We start from the raw sequence: 21,411 nt of genomic DNA on the forward strand, positions 1-21,411 counted from the left end.
CAGCTATTACTGGCAGCTCGCTTTAGCATTGCCATATTCTGGAAGCGTAATCCTTCTTAGAGGATATGGGATATTGTAGACATTGAGTGTCTCCAGTTTGTGCTTAAAAATGAAAATTTAAATATAATAAAATCTGGGGGATTTACCATAGATTTTTGTAGAAGTTGCAGGATAACATGACTATACAGTTTGGATGTCTTTTCTCAGTCATAGATTGCAGCTATACTTGACATTGTTCTTTGAAAAGAGAAAAGCGGTGGCGAAGCTGCTGTCTGTGCTTTCAGTTTGTGTTCATCGTGTTTTATAAGTTAAGCAAATAATGTAAACTGGAATCATGAAGTCTTCCTCTCTATATGAACATCTAGTCACCACTTAGGAAAAGGATCTAGGGATCATTGTTGAAAATACATTGAAATCTTCTGCTCATTGTGCAGCAGCAGCCAAGAAAGCAAATATTTTAGGTATTGTTAGGAAAGGAATGGAGAATAAAACGGAGAATATCTTAATGCCTCTATCGCTGCATGGTACAACCTCATCTTGAGTATTGTGTGTAGTTCTGGTCACCTCATCTCCAAAAAAAAAAAAAAAAGTACAGAGAAGGGCAACCAAAGATGATAAAGGGGATGGAACAGTTCCCCTATGAAAGGCTAAAGAGGTTAGGACTCTTCAGCTTGGAGAAGAAATGGCTAAGGGGGAGATAAGATAATGTCTATAAAATGAGTGGAATGTAACAAGAAAACTTTAATCAGTTGTTTTACTCTTTCAAAAAGTACAAAGACCAAGGGGGACACAATGAAGTTACTAGGTAATACATTTAAAACTAAGAGAAAATATTTTTTTACTCATCACATAATTAAGCTCTGGAGTTTGTTGCCAGAGTATGTGCTGAAAGCTATTAGTATAGCTGCATTAAAAAAAAAAAAAAAAGTTTGGACAAGTTCCTGGAGGAAAAGTCCATTAATAATTAAGGTAGAGTTACAGAAATCCACTGATTATTCTTGGGATAAGCAATGTGGAATCTATCTACCCCTTGAGATCCTGCCAGGTACTTGGCCACTGTTAGAAACGGGATACTGGGCTTGATAGACCCTTGGTCTGACCCAGTATGGCTAGCCTGTTTTGTGCCATGTACACCAAAAAAATTTATAAACAGTTTAAAAAAAAAAAAGTCTACTGATGTATCAGATTATATAGGGAAGGATGCCATCAGCATGAAAATTTGTCCTCTGCTTCCATCTGCTGGACTGGTCTGGTAGGACCTGAAGACAGAAAATTAAAGTAAGAAATAATTTCATCTTTGTGTGTGAGTGCATTTGAAAATTACTCCCCTTTTATATACTAGAAATGGTGAAATGTTATGAAGAAGCACATTTGGAGAAATACATTTAAAGTGAGCTCCTTTTGAGAGCTGTAGATTTGCTTTTTCAGTCCAGAATGAGATCTCCTATCCCAAAATGCTTGGAAATGTCATTAAAAGTTCAGAACCATTTTGTCATGATTGATTTGCTGGACTAACACATGGATTATCGAGAGCTTATGACATTTGTGAGCTTTGAAACCAGATAGCCCCCCCCCCCCCCCTGCTTCTGCATCTTAAGAAGGGACCTGCTAGGCTGGCCTGATGGAGCAGTAGTGCTGTGCACTGCCACGTGGAAGGTCCTTGGTTTGATCCCAGAGTCAAGTTTTCCACGCCTTGGATTGGCTTGAACTGGGGCTGCTATGAGACAAGTAGTTCTGGAGAGCCAAACTTGCACGCAGTGTCATTCAGATATAGAGATATCGTCCACCGCATGCATTAACTTTATAAATCTGCCAAGAATTTAGGTGCTTGGAGAGGGTGGGGTTTTTGGGGTTTTTTGTTTGATTTTTTTGGGTTTTTTTTTTTTTTTTTTTTGTATTTTCAAGTATAAAAGTTTGCCACAAGGAAAAAGCTTCCCATGATGCTAAGCAGAACCGCCATTCCACAGCCCTCTGATACTGTGTGGCTCTTTAGAAACAGAGGACATGTCGGCCAAGCAAGCCGCCAGACTGTCTGAACTTCCTCTGACTCTCTGGAATTATGACCTCGGCACCCAGATTTGACATGCTTTTGGCTTTCTGCCTAGGTTACCTCTGCATCATTTTTACTTTTTCCTGTGCTCTTCCTCTTCTACTGATGGAATATTCTGGAACATGAGTTACTATGCAAACTGCTTGTCAGGTGAACAAAACAGAATCGCAGCCCGCCTCTGAATTCATATGTAGGAAAAAACAGAAAATGTGGAACAAAAAGGCCAAAACATATCATTTTTTACAGTACACCGCAGGAAAAGAGCTGGGTCAAGTCTGCTGGCTTGTACAATTTCTCAGTTATGGATGGTATTGCGGCGAGTGGGCGTAGAACAGGGCTTCCCAAACCTTAGCCAGTGTGACCCCATTTTAGCACTTGGAAATTCACAAGACCCCGGAGGATGACCAAAACAAATCATTCCTCCTTACCTTCCCCACACGCCTACTGATCCCGCCCCCCCCCCCCCCCACACACCTCTTTCAAACTCCACATCCTCTTACTGCCTCCTCTTCCTATGTCAGTTGCCGCCCTTCTTATAACATCCCAGCTGACCTTCTGTTATCCCTTTCCTCTCACACTCATCCCCCATCCCTTTCTTCCCATCGACCTTTGTTGCACCCCCTCCCCCAGCTGATTGTCCTCTCAGCTCCAGCTCCTCTCACCTCCCCCAGTTGATCTTCTGTTCCTTCCACAAACAATCTCTCTCTACTCACCTTATCCGACCCTCAGTCCTCCCCTGCCTGTCATTGATCCCTTCAAATAACCCCTCCTCCAGACATCTCCCTGCCCATGATCAGGGGCAATTTCCTTTGGGCCCTGGGCAAAGCTGAATAATTACTATGGAAAGAGGGCAGGCCTATTTTAGGGCAACAGTTTTTGTGTTTTTTGTTTTTTTTCTCTTGAGTAGGTTCAGTGGTGGATGAGGAAAGAGGAGCCGTGGCAGTCTACACTGGCCTGTGCACACTTAGCCCCCCCCCCCCCCCCCCCGTGGCTGGACCCAAGCCCAACGGTGATCTGCAAGAGGCAGCAGCAGCGTTATTAATGAAAATCCGTGCAGGGCCTGTGAGCCGATGCAAGCTCACAAGCCATGCAGCGTCCCCGATCCTTCTTCACGCAAGGTCTTCCTGTTTCCGCAAACTCGTGAGGGTGGGGCCTCTCTGTAGGGCCTGTTATTGCTCACAGGCTCCATTCTTACTTCCACTACTATGGCTGCTGGGGTCTGAAGAGTGCAGCCATTTCAGGCACTTATGACCCTATCTGAAGGATTTCTGGGGTCCTGGCCTAGAGAATTATAGGACGTGACTGGGGCATAGAATTTATTAAATGATGTGCTGTTTTGTCAGCTCAGTTTTTTTTTCTGCAGAAATTATTTTTATCTAATCAAATTCAATTCAGACTTTTATTTTCATTGCGTAGCTTCTCCTTTTTAAAAGTGTGCTCTGTAGAGAACTCTGCATTCTAGTGACTTATATTATACTTAAAGGATTAAGAATACAATATTTGCTAAACGAATTGTAAAATGTAATTATCAAAGTAATTTTAAAGCGTAGGTTAAAAATATAATTGCATAATCAAGGGTTTAATGGAAATGTTAAATGTATTTAGTTCTGTAATTTCACACAGATTTAACAGCACTACAAATGAAAAAACATCTTAGCCTAAAATCCTAATAAACTGTATTCCTGTTACCCATTATTTGCTTACATTATCCATTCCCTTTGTTTTATTTTTTTACAAGAATTTATAGTCTGCCATATTACCAGATAAACTGGGTCCTCCCTGCAGCTTCTTACTGGTGTGTATGGGCCTTCCGGCTAGGGCACCTTTCTTAAATACCATAAGGCATCTTTGGCCAGCTTCAGGATTTTTCCTCTGCCAAATTAATCCTTACCTTCTTTTCTTCTCCCCACTCCACCCACACACCCTCCGCCGCCTCTGGCATAAACTGCAGCTCTTTTTGGAGCTTGGTGCACGTGTACTCTTACCCTGTCAGCATGTGTCACTGAGGAGCGACATGCAAATTCCCTCCTTCCCCAGAGACTGAGCACTGCCTCTCTGCACCTGAGCCACCGGAGAATCAGAAGCACTGCAGCTAAGCCATTGGGGCAGCCCCATCCATTATCTTTATACATGATGGGATGCTTTAGTGCAATGAAACGTTTTGCCTAGCAGAGGGCAACTTACAGGAATTAAGGACATAACATTAGCAAATACATACACCTTTTGGTTAAATCCCACCCCCTTATTGAGGTGGGGGAGGAGACTGTTTTTGTGAGAGTAAAGACATGAAAGGATGGCTAGGTCTAAAGTTTTTTTTTGTTTTGTTTTTGGGGGGGGGGGGGTTTAAGCAGCATATCAATATTTTACTTGCATTAGAGAGATTTCAGCTTAAGTAACTCAGAATGAGCACTTTGTAATGAAAAGGGAGATGCCTGCTGCAGAGCAGCAGCAATTCAATACAACCCAGATAAACACCAAAGTGTTCCCCGGTTCCTACATGAGACTTTTTCCCTTAAAGAAAAAATGGAGGAAGATCCATAGAAATTCCCTGAAAAGAGTATTTAAAAAACAAAAAAAGGTTCCCTCCTATTTTTTTCCCACTTAACACCACCCCCTCTTTCAAATGGCATGTCTGGATTTAGATACAAATTCATTTGCTGTCCCAAGGCTAGAAGGATGATGTAGGGGGGTGCTAATAAACACTATATGAAGAGCAAGCAAGAGAAAAATCTTTTAAGGAGCAGTGCTTACCAAGCAATGTAGAGTAAATACCAGCTCAGCTCTTCTGAGGTATTATACTTAAATGTGTCACTATGCCTAAAGTTACACATACATACCAATGTTTGTTTGCTTATCACTTTTCAGCTGCTTGGCATTATAATTTTATCTAAAATATGCTAATATAACTGCACTCTTATAAGTTGGGCCTAAAAGGTAGAAGCGTAACTTAATGTTGACCTTTAACATACTGGTTAACCTTTAGCATAGATTTTAAGCATTTCAACAGTCTTGGCTATTTCTACAGATCTGATCAGTTGTTTTTATGCTGTTATTATCTTTTTTGTTTCTTCATCACTGCCAGCTGGTCTGTCTCCATAGGAAACCCTCTCAAAGCCCCCTTACAATGTTTTCTCTGAGGCATTGCTGCTGCACTGAGCATCTACACACTACTCTGTACCTGGGTTCATCCATCTGAAAATTTGGTATTTAAGACTTGATATAAATGCTAGAGTAACAAGACTCTAAAAGAGCTTAAAACAGATCTTGCAATTTCATACATCGATAGAACGGCTAAATTATGCTGCTCATCTGCTTTAAATGTCACCTTCTGTTAGAACCATGTATGAGATTAACTGTTTGGTACTCAAAGGACATGATACACCATAAGAATATGTCATTGAGCTGACAGTGGTTGAGAAACATCATGTACCTGATACCTTTCCCTTTTCCTTTCAGGTTGGGGTGCACACCAAGGCTTGGTTTATCGCTGGGATATTTGTGCTGATGACCATACCAATCTCGCTGTGGGGAATATTGCAACATTTGGTGCATTACACACAACCTGAGTTACAGAAACCCATAATCCGGTAATGACTCTCCTGCCTTGCGGCATTGTGCTAAAAGTGATTCTGCTGCTTGAAAAGATGCTTCAATTCTTCTTCTTTATCCTTCTGACAGGATACTGTGGATGGTTCCTATTTACAGTTTAGACAGCGTAAGTGTCTTTTTTTTTTTTTTTTTTTTAATTTCCTTTGGTTCTTCCATAAATAATTGTTGGGCTAAGTTGTTTTCAGCCCACTTAACTGTGGAGCAGAGAACCCTGCTCATTCTGGAAAAGGCTGGGGCCTAGTAGCCTCACCTGTAGCACTCTGGATCACTTTTTTGTTCTGCCTTCTTTTGACCCAGAAAAATTATACCGTTTTTAGGATCTAGTCAAAAACACAAATGAACATTTTTAAAGTAGCAGCAGAAGAAAACCTTCCATATGAATTCCTTATACTCAGTACAAGAGTAAAGTGCACAGAGAGCATGAGGGAATGCTTTTTTTGTGTATGTGTTCATTTCTGGGACATGGCAAGTCCCAAAGAAGGAAGGGATAGCTTGACCCAAAACCTCTTCCGTTCGAAGCCGTAAGCCTTCCTGGCCGAGATCAAGAAAGCTTCCACTTCTGTAGGGAGGAGACTACATCTGTGCCGCGAGGGCTAGCAAATGTTCCCAGGGCGGAGTTTGGTGGGACAAAAGCACCCACAGGAAAAGCGGGTGCAAATCTCCACGGGTATTTTTTTTTTTTTTTCCTTAGGCGATTTTCAGAGTAAAGGTTTGCACCTGCTTTCCTTTGAAAGTCGATGCAGCTGACCCACAGACTTTGCAGCAGCGTGGCTGGTATGAAAATTGCCCTATTTTAAAGGAGATTCTCAAAAATTTAGAAAAATGCCTGACTTTGTTTTTGCTTACTTTACTGTCTCTCTTTTTTTTTTTTTTTTTTGCCAGTGGATAGCCTTGAAATACCCCAGCATTGCAATTTATGTGGATACCTGTAGAGAATGCTACGAAGCGTACGTAATCTACAACTTCATGGTGTTTCTTTCCAACTATCTGACCAACCGATGTCCAAACCTGGTTATAATCCTAGAGGCCAAAGATCAGCAGAAGCATCTGCCTCCTCTGTGCTGCTGTCCACCATGGGCTATGGGAGAGTAAGTTAGACCCCAGAGTACTGACATTTGGACTTGTTCCTGTTGCAGCTCTTTAATGCATTTATTTGATGTTTTCTATAACAGTTAAGGTTCTCCAGCACGGATCTGTATTGTATATAGTTTGAGTGCTTGAGCCCAGATTTGAAGTGGAGTCTGCTGAATGCAGCATCATAAGCAATATGGGGTATTGGGGTCTTTAAGGATTTTGTTCGTTCTTTAGAGAATTGAGCAGCATTGAGAACCGAGTGGGAGACCGAAAGGTTCACTGAGCAGAAAGCAAAGCCGAGTTGATGGCTGCATTCTGCTCGGCATGAAACTCCGCCATTTCAGGGGCCGATGCAGAAAGATGCAACACATTTTCTGAGCACAAGACTTTAACTACCGATGCAAGCAAGGAATTTCGCATGCAGAAAATGTGTATTGCAAAATGGCAGTGCTGCTTAGCATCCCCACATAGAAATCCCTTGCAAATAAGAGCATTAAGCAGTACTTCCCGATGCAGAGAGGTGCACTGGCCAAACACTGTCTGTCTTATTGTTGAAAACTTAAACCACGGTCAGAGATAGAGTTAAGTTTCCAGCGCTACTACACTCGCATTTAAACCCTCCAAAAAGTAAAAAAAAAATAATATAGAAATCGGGCTAATTGCCACCACTTATCCAAATAAATCCATATTTACCCAGCTAAGTGGCAGCAGCCGCCACTTATCCAGATAAGCAGCTATTTAACTGGATAAGTTTTTATACTTATCAGGGTGCTCCCCTCTTCCTGAGTTAAAATGTGTGTTTGACCTGTGCCGTACACACATTTTACACTCCATGTGCTTTTTAAACTCCTGATGCATTTGTATAGCATTCAGCTTACTGCATCAGAAGTTAAAAATAATTTTAATCAAGGCGTTAAAAATGAGCATTGAAATTCAGAGCACTTAGGAAACCATTAGAATAACAGTAGATATAAAGGTTATCAGACAAGTTGAACTCATTCTGTATTGAGTAGATGATGGTAGCGTAGCTCTCAAAAATGTATATTAGTCCAGTAAAAAGGTTTCGCATACAATTTATTTGACTTTTATTTTTATGCATCAAAACGGGGGAAAATTCCAGCAACCACACGACTTTAGTCAAGTTTTGTTGGGTTTTTTTCTCATTTTTATTGAAGTTTTTGCATAGATAACAATACATTACAATGTTGTGAACAATTATACAGAAGTTTAATCCTGAAGTGACTAACCAGATAGCACTCCCTATCTATCCCCTTTCCCAGAACCAGGTGCAAAATGGCTTTAACGCCCAAGATAAGCAATTAAAGGATGAACCAATTAAGAGCAGGCTAAGTGAAGCCTATAAATGCCCTTGGTAGAGTTGGATAAAAGAGGCTTTTTTAGATGGGGCGTGCTGGAGACAGGGATTGTCGAGGCCCAGGAATGTGGGAGCCCATAGTGTGTAGTTAAAGTTGGGAAACGAGTTTTGGGCTGTGGTGGTATAAATTTAGGAAGGGCTGCTAAGGGGACCGAATAACGCCTTTTGGGGTTTTTTTTTTTGTTTGCAAGAGAAGGATTTAGCAGACATGACTTCCATAGTAAGCAATTCTATCATCTTTGTTTCCCAGACTGTGGGAGAGGGGGGGAGATGAACCAATCCAACTTACTAGAATTGTTTGTTTTGCAGTGAGGCTGGCTCTGTCAAGAACTAATTTAGAATCTACCACTAACCATCCACAAAATGTGGGGGTAACCCATATACCAAATCAACCAAACAACCCACACACTAATGAAATCTTATTATCATTGAATAAAATGTGTTTTAAATGTTTTTTGAAAATTTTTAATCACACCTCAGTGTCCCCCAAATATAAAAATTAGAATTTTGTATAAAATGTTATTAAATATTTATCGAGTGTTAGATGATGCTTCATATAATTTCCAGAACACCAAACCTTGGTGTCTAGCTCAATTTTTATGTTATAATCATGAGCACCACCTTCCACCACTTTTATTTTTACAAAAGATTTTTATTTGTCCCTTTTTTTTATATATGTTTATCCTTTTTTATATATTTTATATTATGTATTATTAAAAATTAATGTTGCCTAACCAACTTTCATATTCTATCTTGTTATTAACTCAATCCATTTGAATAGTTTGAAGAAAATGGTTAGGAACAACAACGTGAAACACTGTGTGTTGAAACAAGGGATTCAGGTCGCCAATCGTTTGAAAAACAGAAAGTTACTTAGCTTGCATTTGTGTTACACTCTAAGTCCATAAAACTGATCTTTTTCAGTGGCACTTGCCCCAACAAGGCCCAGTTTTGACGAATCTTCTTCAGGAGAGCCCACTCAAATTATATCCAAAATGTTTGAATGAATGTAGCCTTTTCAAATCAGTAACGAGCTCGTTTAAACGCTGCTCCCTCCATTTCCATCTTCAAAAAGATGGCGAACCTGCTCTCCCTTGTCAGTGTCCCTGGTTTAAAGGGACAACCATCACGTGATTGTACACATGGCTAGATGTCAAAAGAACTCCTCCTTCCTGGAAGCCGCTCATAGGAGGGACGACCAATCAATCAAATCATTCAAACCTGAAAGTGTCTCGGTTTTTAATTTAAAAATCCAATACTGTTCTCTTCGATTAAGGATTGTAATCAAATCGTCCCATGTAGACTTCGTAGTGACCTGTTCGATTACAGTCCATTTTAAATCATCAAAGCTGTAACCGTGCTCAGCACAGTGATTAACCAATGGCGCAGACAAAACTCCATTATTAATTCGCAATCTGTGCTCCATCAACCGGGTTTTAATGACCCTCCTTGTGTGTCCCACGTATACCTTAGAACATTTGATCAGAGGCTGGGAAATAGATGTGTAGCGGCCAATCAGAAGGGTAGAGCGAGAGGGAGAGGGACTTGCAGCATGTTGGAGCATGTCTGCACTGTGGCGTCCCAAAATTGGTGAATTAGTGTACAAGACCAAAAACTGTGCAAATAATCAGTCTCCTTACATTTTTCGCAAATTGGTGATGGACAGAGCTTATATTTAAAAGCAGTGGCTTGCGAGGTGTATATCTGCCATATAAATAGACATTGCAACTCGTGCATAGCCATATTTTCAGGATACAGGAAAAGTAAGAGTGTAAATCACGTGGGGTAAGAAGTATTTCCAGCCACCTCGACCAGCGTGTAATTACTAAAGAGAAATATGCGGGTCTTGCTAATTCTAAAAGCTGTTTGATGAATAGGGCACAAGAAGGTTTTTGGTTCTTAGAGATGGAATAGGGCCTAAAAATCTCTGAGGGGAGTCTAGTCTTTTTTTTTTTTATACTGTAAGTTGTTTTTTGTTTTTTTTTCTAAGTGATTGTTTGTGACCATGGGTCAGTTGCACACACACATTTTTCCCATTTTGTGTCTATGGGAATAATGCTTAGTACACAGGTCTACGGGGTCCGGGAATAATGAGAGAGAATTCCCCATTATGGCAGGCTTATTGAGCTGACTAAGTGTCGCGGACTCCTTCCTACCTGCCAGAAATCCTCAGGACACTGCAGAGATTAGAAAGTGTGCATGTTGTGTGGGGCTGGAAGGTGGAGAGTAATGTAAACAGTCCTGGATTGATCTGTGCACAAAATCAATCTTTTTATTTATTTATTTTCACAGTGTATTGTTGTTCAGGTGCAAACTAGGTGTACTGCAGTACACCGTGGTCAGACCAGTCACCACCATCATTGCTTTGTAAGTATTTCAAAAGGAAATTGGTCTGTTTTGCTTGTGTAGACTATTCTATAACCAAAGTTGTGTGCTTGTTTGGGGGGATTTTTTTAATTTTTATTTTAACAATGTATTTTGGGAGTAATTTTATAACTTCTCACATCCATTTGTGGGATGTTGTACACCTAAGTTAATCTGATTTTTAAACTTCCATCTGCAACTTTGTGCAGGGGAAATTTGCGCGCACACACGCTTCAGAATTGAAAAGTATTTGGGTAACTGCAAACCCTGCCCAGACCCTGGCCCCCAGGATACCTTTCCCTGATGCACACACATAGCTGGGCAATTTTCAAAATGGTCATTTTTGAGGTTAAAGCACTATTTTACCTGTAGAGGTCCATATTCAAAGTTATCTAGCTAGGCAGGATAGCCGGATAAAACATGTCTGGCTAACTTAGCTGGGATATTCAGCGGCACAACTTTAACTGGATAAGTTTTATCCAGCTAACCTTAGACCTGGCTCAATAGCCGGTGTAACTTATCCAACTAACTAAGCTGCAGAAGGCTAAATATCACTACTTATCTAGCTAACAGGGTCAGTCATCAAATCGCGCTAGGGCCCTAACGCCCATGATGATGCTATAACGCATGTGTTATTTATTGCATTGCGAGCTGCGTATACAAATTTGCAGCATTTATTCAGATGGGGCGGAGTTTGGGAGACTAATGTAAATTTAAGTGCTCATTGCTGGATATAACACTAGAAATTAACTACATCTTTTTTTCCTAGCGTTATGACCTGTGATAGCTGTGCCTTACGCCCGAAACGGCATTTTTCACAAATTCCGTTTCAGGCAGGGAGAGAGGAGAGGAAATGGAGTTGAGTAGAAAGAGAGAGAGAACCAACTCTTTATACCACTGTAGGAGGGTCAACTACCGTGTTTCTCCGAAAATAAGGCAGGTCTTATATTCTTTTTTAGCTCTGAAAAAACGGTTAGGGCTTATTTTCAGGGGATGTCTTATTTGTTTTCCATGATTGGTGAATGAGGACAAGGCTAAGCCCGCCTCCTCTTTCATTCACCAATCAGATTCAATTTTCAGCTGAACCTTTTGGTTCGGCTTTAGTTATTGGCCCGCCGCGGGGAAATTTCATTTTCCCGCGGTTCGGGACGATTTTATTTCATCTGCCCCCTGAAATGAAGCCCGGGGGGGGGGGGGGGGTGTAAAAAAAACCAAAAAACCCCACCCCAACCTTTCAAATTTAATTCACTGCAATCCCCTCTCCCCCAAAAAAAACTTGCCGAAATTCCCTGGTGGTCCAGCGGAGGTCCCGGGAGCAATCTCCCGCTCTCGGGCTGCCGGCTGCCAGTAATCAAAATGGCGCCGATGGCCCTTTTTCCTTACCATGTGACAGGAGCTATCGATGCCATTGGGCGGTCCCTGTCACATGGTAGGAGCAATGGATGGCACCGATATCCTGTCACATGGTAAGGGCAAAGGGCCATCGGCGCCATTTTGATTACTGTTAGCTGGCAGCCAAAGGCGGGAGATCGCTCCCGGGACCCCCGCTGGACCACCAGGGAATTTTGGCAAGTTTTTTTGGGGGAGGGGGGATTGCAGTGAATTAAATTTGAAAGGTTGGGGTGGGTTTGGGGTCTTTTTTGTTTTGTTTTTTTTACAGCCTTCCCCCCAGGGACTTCCCCCCCCCCCCCCCCCCCCAGGGACTTTTGGTAAGTCTTGGGGGGGGGGCGGGCAAGTCTTGGGGTGCAACCGCACAACCACCTATAACTAGGGCTTATATTTCAAGCCCACTCCAAAAATCCTGAAAAAGTCAAGCTAGGGCTTATTTTCGCAGTAGGGCTTATTATCAGGGAAACACAGTAGTAACTTGATGTGAAGTTTTGGTGGTGGTCTAGGGTTTGGGGAGCAGTTTTACATGCAGAATCAGAGGTATGAACAGCACAGTACACATCAATGAAGATTTGATGTGATTTGGAGTGAGGAAAGATACGCGAAGATGAGATTTGTAGAATGTAGTCTCGCCCTAGCATAACAGCTAGGTAGAGCGTGCAAGCTAGGTCAAGAGTACATTGTGTATCTTTCCTCACTCCAAATCGCATCAAATCTTCACTGATGTGTACTGTGCTGTTCGTACTTCTGACTGTGCATGTTTAACTGCCCCCCCAAACCCTAGACCTCCACCTAAACCTCGTCCCAAGTTACTAGTTGCCCCTCCTACAGTGATATAAATAGTTTTACTTATATGAGAACCTTAGAAGGAGTCTCTCTCCTTCTCGCTTCCTGTCTCCAGGAGCAGCCTCAAATGCGACGAAACCTGTCTGGGCAGAAATGCAGGGCGCAATGTGAAATTATGCAGTGTGTAAAGCAGTAACAGGAAAATTAGCCTAACCATGCCCCTTTTCCTTATCTTGGGCATTGAATCTAGGCCTAAGTTAGCTAGATAAGTAGCTCCTCCCCATAAGCCTCCATCCTCCTTACCACTTAGCCAGATACGTAATTATCTGGCTAAGTGATGGCTGCTGAATGTAGCTGGATATTCAGACACCACACTTAGCTGGATAAGTCGGAATTTATCCTGTTTAGTGGTGCTGAATATCAGGCCCTACCCTTACTAGTTTGTCAGTTTGCTCAAATCTTCATAGGAGTGCTGCTAGGGTTTAATTAATAAAAATTCTGCAGACTTTACAAGCACTTGGGATTCTGTTCACAAGGTGCATCTGTTCACATATCGCTGAAGCCTGCATGTTTTTGTCCTCTGCTTTCCACTTTTGTCCTGTCCCCTAAGACAAATTCTAAAATTACCTAGAAAAATCCTTACAGCGTCTGGTATTTGACTGTGAACAGTGTTGTGAATTTAATGAACTTAGCTTTGGAACGTGACTGATGTCTGTCCTGTATGTAACTGTATACTTTCTTCCAGAATCTGTCAGTTGATTGGTGTCTATGGTGAAGGAAATTTTAGCTTTAGAAATGCATGGACTTACTTGGTAATATTCAACAATTTGTCTCAATTGGTGAGTTATGGGGATTTTATTTCTTCTTTCATATAATAGATTCTCGGGCATTTGAAATGTTGGCATCCCGTTTCCCTAACAACTAGCAATGAGATGAGCCCCAGAAATAATGTAACAAACACCGTTTTTAAAACTTGCTTCTCTTGCTCTTGGTAATAGAGCAAGGAGCAGAACTTACTCAAAGCTTATCTATAATGCCATGGGGTGGGCTGTTCTGTACCTGGTTTCACCCAGCAACCATAAACGCAGATGTCAGTAAAGAGCACAGGAGTTTAAAAAAAAAAAAAAAATGGATCGTTTGGAGGGTTTTTTGTTTTCCAAATTTCAGACCCCATTCTTGGACTTCTGGGTTCTCTTCTTCCTTTTCCTGGAAGAGAGAAAGGAGACAGCTCCCCCTCAGACCAGAGATTCGCTTTTTTGCCATTTTACAGAGTCACTGCTGTTGCACCCAACTCGCACTGAGCGGATCTGCTAGGAATTTGTGCCAGCATCCCATGCTCGCTACTAATCTTAATTCAGCTTCTCGAGAACCTGAGGCCAGAGGTTCCAGACAGTCAGGAGGATGGAAAAATTCCTTCCCCTCCCAGGGAACCTTGGGAATTTGGGAAAATATATTACATATGAACTAGAAATGACTTTGTTGAAAGGTTCCACGTTGCTTTATAGTTTGACAACCTACTTAACTGTATGTTTGGTGTTAATGTACTTGCTGTCACCAAGAAGAGTGAGATCCACATGGTTGAATTAGCAAAACGATGTGTTGAAAACAATCTGAAACTGATGCCAAAGGGATTTGGAATAACATTCCCATTATAATTCAACAGTGAAAAGGGTTTATAATGTGAACTTCATTCACCGAGCAAGAGTAAAGGCGCGAGGATAATTTTAATATGCTAAAGTGAAAAAGGCCTTACCTAATATAATCGTATAATGGTTGTGGGAAAATGGAGTAAAAAGAGGAAATGCAAAATGACCACCGAAAATTGATAGTACTTTAAAGTAAAATATGACACCACCATCGACACTAGCAAAAATCTCTCATGGGTAAGTAAATTGACAAAGAATCGGTGGAAAGATAAATACAAAAATTTAGAAAGAAAAAAGGGGGTGGGCCTCAAAATGTACATGAAGAAAATCATTTAGTAATAATGTACAATTCGAAGTCATGACAAATAGCCAAAACTCTCTTAGATAAAACAGAGCTAAAGAAATCTGCAATAGTTGCCAGCAAGTCAGTACAGTACAGTTTGTTCAGAACATTACTCAGAAATGCGGATTAGTTCACTAAGGTTCAGATTTATGTAGTTAAATCAAACTGATTTGCTCTTCCTTTGTTTTGGTTTAGCAATTTATATCTTCCATGAGCTTGCAAGGCCTGTCCTAGCTTCACCAGACCCCCGTTAGCTAGAAATGTTTAGGGTGACTCGGTTTGGCCGTCACGGCTGCCACAACACTCTCATAGGAAACCTAGGCAGTCTGAAATGTATGTCGGATGATAATACATTACATAGTTTGGCCACATTACAAGCATGCCCTGGAATAAACTGACCAAAAAGCTTACATACTAATCCAGAGGAAGATCACGTAGAAGATGGTCAGATAACCTCAAGGACTTATTGAATCAACATCAAATAGACATGGTAGAAGCTACACCAAGAGCTTCAAACCATTCCTTGCACTTGCCCTCGCTACCCAACAGGTGAGTGAAGAATTCAAACTGTGAAGTGCAGAGGTGTCACTTGATTGGATCAATCAAAATATCCAGAAAATAGGTTACAAGCAGAAGCCTCCAGAATGTTGGACAGTACAGGGATGTTATCCAATAAATACAGCCATTTGTCCAAAAATAGTTCCCAAATAGCCAGTAGCCGCACGTTTTGCCTTCTTAACCAGAATAGCTGTAAAGCTATGAGCACAAATACTCGTAGTTTGGCCTATAAAATCCCAGATCTGCAAGCCCTAATGGTGGAGGCGGACTTGGACGTTGTTGCTGTCACGGAGACGTGGTTCACGGATTCACATGATTGGGATATGGCCATACCGGGATATAACTTATTAAAGAAGGACAGAGAGGACAGAGAAAAGGGAGAGGAGTGGCTCTTTCTCAAAAACAATATCCGAGCTGCAAGGAGGATGGGGCAAAGAAGAAGCTTTATGGGCCGTCCTAAAAAAGGATAATGGGGCATCCATTTTTATTGGAGTGTTTTATAGACCTTCAAATCAAATAGAAGTACTAGACAGAGATCTGGTTGAAGACATCCAAAAGATGGGGAAGAAGGGAGAAGTGGTGATTGTTGGAGATTTTAATCTGCCGGATGTAGACTGGAGAATACCTTCTGCGGAATCTAACAGCAGTAGAGAGATAGTGGATGCTCTGCAAGGGGCTCTGTTCAAACAAATGGTAATGGAGTCTACGAGGGAGGGAGCTATACTCTATTTAGTGCTCACTAATGGAGATAATGTCTCTAATGTCCAGGTGGGCGCCCACCTCAGCACCAGCGATCATCAAAACGGTATGGTTTCATATCACTAATAGGATATGGAGAAGTCGCACGAAGTCCCGGGTTTTGTGTTTCAAAAACATGGACTTTGTTGAAATGGGAAAGTACCTGGAGGAAGAACTAGAAGACTGGGAGAAAACGAGAGATGTGGAACAGTGGGCCAAACTAAAAGGAGCAATTACCAACTCGCCCTCCCCCCCTCCCCCCCACCACACAACCTGCAAGAAACCTAGGCATCACCATTGATAACCAACTCAACCTCAAAAGATTTATTAACACCCTCATGAAAGAATGTTACTTCAAGCTACAAACCATAAAAAAACTAAAACCCCTCCTCCACTTCAACGATTTCCAGACAGTACTCCAATCCACCATTTTTTAAAAAATAGACTACTGCAACACCCTCCTCCTTGGCCTTCCCAAAATCACTATCACCCCCCTCCGAATGCTCCAGAATGCAGCAACTTGTATCCTCACCAACACTCGCAGAAACAAGCATATCGCCCCAGTTCTCAAAGAACTACACTGGCTCCCAATACAACATTGCATCCAATATAAAACCCTTACCATCATACACAAAACCTTACACAACCAAAATATGCACTGGCTCAATAACTCCCTCACCTTCCGCAACACCAATAGACTCACCAAAACCCGCTACATAGCAACCCTACACACTCCATCTAAACTTACTCACCACAACTCCACTAAAGAGCGCGTAATATTCATTGCAGGGCCTACATTATGGAACACTATGCCTACCGACCTACGCCAAGAACACTGTTTACAAATATTCAAACAAAAGCTAAAAACATGGCTCTTCATACAGGCATACTCTTGACCCACACTCACACACACTCTGCACTGCCCTGCAACTTATATTGCCCTTATCTGCACAGCTCCAACCTTTCCCCTTTCCTCCCCTCCTCTCCTTCAAGGCCCCCCTCGCAATCTTCCTCCTTAACCACTTCATATCTCTTAGCAACCTCCCACGCCTTGTAAATATTTTGTTGCCTATATATCATGTTACTCAAGAACCTTAATTAGTAAATTGTGTATGCAGTTTCTCCTTTATTGTAGACAACCCCCCCCCCTCGTCGTTTTCTTGTTCTCAACTTTGTTCCATTGTAAAGCCTTTTCGCTGTTATATTCTGTGTAAACCGATATGATGTTCCCAACAAATGTCGGTCTAGAAAAACTTTAAATAAAATAAATATATGCTAGAAAAATAAAGAAAAGCAAGAAAAGAATGAAACCTATCTGGTTCACAATGGAGGTGGCTGAAAAGATAAAAGAACAGCATTTAAGAAATATAAAGGATCCCAAAGGGAGGATCACAAGGAAGAATATCTGGTGGAACTGAGGAAGACTAAGAAAGTAATCAAGAAAGCGAAAAGTCAAGCGGAAGAATGGATTGCCAAAGAGGTAAAGTGAGGTGACAAAACATTTTTCAGATACATCAGTGAAACGAGAAAAGTCCAAAGTGGTATAGTGAAATTGAAAGGTGAAAAGGATCACTGGGTGGAGACTGATGAAGAAATGGCAGAAATATTAAACACATACTTCAGTTCGGTGTTCACTAAAGAAGACCCCGGAGAAGGATCGTCACTAGTTAACAAGAAACTGCAGGGGAGTGGAATGGATAAAACTCAGTTTATGGAAGAGAATGTATGGGAAGAGCTAGGAAAACAAAGTGGACAAAGCCATGGGGCCTGATGAGGTTCATCCCAGGATACTGAGGGAGCTCAGAGATGTGCTGGCGGCTCCGCTGCGTGACCTGTTCAATAGATCCCTGGAAATGGGAGTGGTGTCGAGTGATTGGAGAAGAGCGACAGTGGTCCCGCTTCATAAGAGTGGGAGCAGAGAAGGAGGCTGGAAACTACAGGCCAGTTAGCCTCACCTCGGTGGTGGGAAAAGTATTGGAGTCGCTGCTGAAGGAAAGAATAGTGAACTGTCTACAAGAGGCAGAATTGATGGACCAGAGGCAGTATGGTTTCACCAAGGGGAAGGTCCTATCAGACAAATCTGATAGACTTTTTTGATTGGGTGACTAAGGAATTGGATCGAGGAAGAGCGCTCGATGTCATCTAATTGGATTTTAGCAAAGCTTTTGATATGGACACGCACAGGAGGCTTGTGAATAAAACGAGAAACTTGGGAGTGAGTGCCAAGGTGGTGGTCTTTGAAGGACGGAAGGCAATTTGTGATGGTAAATGGAACTTACTCTAAAGAGAGAGCGGTGATGAGCGGAGTCCTGTTTAATATCTTTGTGAGCGACATCGCGAATGGGATAGAAGGTAAGGTTTGTCTATTTGCGGATGATACTAAGATCTGCAACAGAGTGGACATGCCGGAAGGAGCAGAGAGAATGAGACGGGATTTAAGGAAGCTCGAAGACTGGTCAAAGATGTGGCAGCTGAGATTCAATGCCAAGAAGTGCAGAGTCATGCATATGGGGTATGGAAATCCAAAAGAAATGTATTCGATGGGGGGGTGAAGGGCTGATGTGCACGGAGCAGGAGAGACACCTTGGGGTGATAGTGTCTAACGATCTGAAGTCGGCAAAACAATGTGACAGGCAATAGCTAAAGCCAGAAGAATGCTGAGCTGCATAGAGAGAGGACTATTGAGTAAGAAAAGGGAAGTGATTATCCCCTTGTACAGGTCCTTGGTGAGGCCTCACCTGGAGTACTGTGCTCAATTCTGGAGACCACATCTCCGAAAAGGGCGACCAAAAAGTTGGATGGTGTTCATTGAATGACTTATGAGGAAAGATTGAAGAATCTAAATATGTATACCCTGGAGGAAAGGAGGAGCAGGGGTGATATGATACAGACATTCAGATACTTGAAAGGTTTTAATGATCCAAAGATAACGACAAACCTTTTCCGTTGGGGGGAAAAAAATCAGCATAACCAGGGGTCACGATTTAAAACTCCAGGGAGGAAGACTCAGAACCAATGTCAGGAAGTATTTCTTCACGGAGAGAGTGGTGGATGCCTGGAACGCCCTTCCGGAAGAAGTGGTGAGGACCAATACTGTGAAGGATTTCAAAGGGGCGTGGGACAAATACTGTGGATCCATAAAGCCTAGAGCAGGGGTCAGGAACCTATGGCTCGGGAGCCAGATATGGCTCTTTTGATGGCTGCATCTGGCTCGCAGACAAATCTTTAATAAAAAAGTAAAAATCTAACAAAATCACCCACCCTCCTGACCCCCCCAAGACCTGCCAAAAGTCCCTGGTGGTCCAGCGGGGGCCCAGGAGCGGTCCGGGAGTGATCTCCTGGACTTGGGCTGTCGGCTGCCAGTAGTCAAAATGGCGCCGACGGCTCTTTGCCCTCACTACGTCACTGGGGTCGACCAATGGCGGCGGTAGCCCCTGTAACATAGTAAGGGCAAAGGGCCGTCGGCTGCCAGTAATCAAAATGGCGTCGACGGCCCTTTGCCCTTACTATGTCACAGAGGCTACCGCCGCCATTGGTCGACCCCAGTGACATAGTGAGGGCAAAGGGCCGTCGGCGCCATTTTGACTACTGGCAGCCGACAGCCCAAGTCCAGGAGATCGCTCCCGGACCCCCGCTGGACCACCAGGGACTTTTGGCAGGTCTTGGGGGGTCAGGAGGGTGGGGGGTTTTGTTAGATTTTTACTTTTTTATTAAAGATTTGTCTGCGAGCCCTGCTGGATCACCAGGGACTTTTGGCAGGTCTTGGGGGGGGGGGGGGGTTAGGAGGATGGGGGGTTGTAGTTAGTATGGCTCTCACGGAATTACATTTTAAAATATGTGGCGTTCGTGGCTCTCTCAGCCAAAAAGGTTCCCGACCCCTGGCCTAGAGGATGGGAATGAAGAGAAGAGGCATGGGGGGTGGCTTGCGGAAATGACTGCTACAACCTGGTGATTTTAAATAACCTTATTCAATAAATGTTCACATGGTTAATGCAACTCCAACATTGCTCTGTTTCAACGTCAAGAGGAAATGTGGAAAAGAGGACATGCATTCGGGCAACAACCAACAAGGCTGCACAGTCTGGGTAAACAAATAAGTATGGGAGTAGCTTGCTTGTTGCGGCGGTTACTACCCCAAACCAATTAAGCCTGATACTTCACTTGAAATGCATATCCAGCGCAGCTCACTGCTTCAATGGCAGGGGGAATGAAGAAAAGAAGATTTATATTCAGACAACAACCAAGGACTGAACTGCACAGTCTGGGTAAACAAATAAGCGTGGGAGTAGCTTGCTTGTTGAGGTGGTTACTACTCTAAACCAATCAAGCCTGATACTTCACCTTGAATGCATATCCAGCATGGCTCTCCGCTTCAGCAGCAGGAGGGGAATGAGGAAAAAAGGATTTACTTCCAGACAATAAGGCATTGATCTGAGCAGAATGAGTATTCAAACATCGGGGTAACTTCTCATTAAGAAGGTTACTACCCTCAAACATTAAGCCTTATACTTCATTTTGATGCAGCTCCAACACTGCTCTCTGCATCAATGGCGGGGGTGGAAGGAAATTGGAATCAAAAAGTTACCAATAAGGGCCCTGAACTCAGCAGTCGGAGTAACAGAAAGGTATGGGAAAATAAGAGTGAGAGCTTGCTGGGCAGACTGGATGGGCCTGTTGATCTTCTTCTGCCGTTATTTCTATGTTTCTATTAACCTGCTTCAACGGGTGTAATTTAAAGGGCTTTCGGTCATCTGTGGAAGAAATGAGCCTTTCTGCTCCATCGATTGCACATTTATAAATAATTACATATGGATTGATGGTATGAAACATACAAACCAATTAAAATAAATTTGCTCCTTACACTGAATAATTAAAGTATCAATGAAATGATGAAAAAGCGGTGTACCCAATTACTAAATACTGGGACTTTCAGGAAGATAATTTGTCCTAATTAAGAGAACTATAATTAACACGTGTGGCTGACGAGCCTTTAAACTTCTTCTAGAGGAAACTTTGTCAAGCCGTGTTTTCAAATCTGTAATTGACATATAGGAAAATCTTTGCCGTGAAGCATTCTGAACTGATTCTGTAGTGGGTCGGATGAAATAAATTCACAATGAAAGAAAAATTGACAACTTACACATAGCGCAAGCATGGGATGCTTGTTATTGCTAGGATGAACTTGGTAGGTTTTACAGATGATCAGGGTCTACAGCAGGATACCAAAGAAGACCGAGAACAGTGTCTCAAAAACCATCTCTGGCATGGCATACAAATTCCAACGGAGAAGGCAGACACCATGAAGAGAGAATTGCTCGGCCTGAGTAAAATGTGTTCAGGGTCCAATAACAAACATAAAATGAAAAGTCAGTCGGGATCCCTGCTTTGGGGTAGATATGCTGCCCAAAGTGGCAGGAGATCCCAATGAAATTATAACGAAGGCGTTCGGGGAGGGGGACTAAAGCTTTGATTCAGAAAA

At 42.4% G+C, this 21,411-nt stretch overlaps 1 protein-coding gene across 1 annotated transcript in view; it reads left to right on the forward strand.

The window, feature by feature from the left end:
- Positions 1–21,411, forward strand: part of TMEM184C (transmembrane protein 184C) — a 69,754-nt gene that overhangs the window by 29,397 nt on the left and 18,946 nt on the right. The window contains exons 2-6 of the mRNA XM_029603602.1: positions 5,507–5,637; positions 5,729–5,765; positions 6,542–6,747; positions 10,401–10,475; positions 13,393–13,486. Of these exons, the coding sequence (XP_029459462.1) occupies positions 5,507–5,637; positions 5,729–5,765; positions 6,542–6,747; positions 10,401–10,475; positions 13,393–13,486 (543 nt within the window). The remainder of the gene's footprint in view (positions 1–5,506; positions 5,638–5,728; positions 5,766–6,541; positions 6,748–10,400; positions 10,476–13,392; positions 13,487–21,411) is intronic.

Source organism: Rhinatrema bivittatum, chromosome 1 (assembly GCF_901001135.1).
Source record: "Rhinatrema bivittatum chromosome 1, aRhiBiv1.1, whole genome shotgun sequence".
Classification (NCBI taxonomy): domain Eukaryota; kingdom Metazoa; phylum Chordata; class Amphibia; order Gymnophiona; family Rhinatrematidae; genus Rhinatrema; species Rhinatrema bivittatum.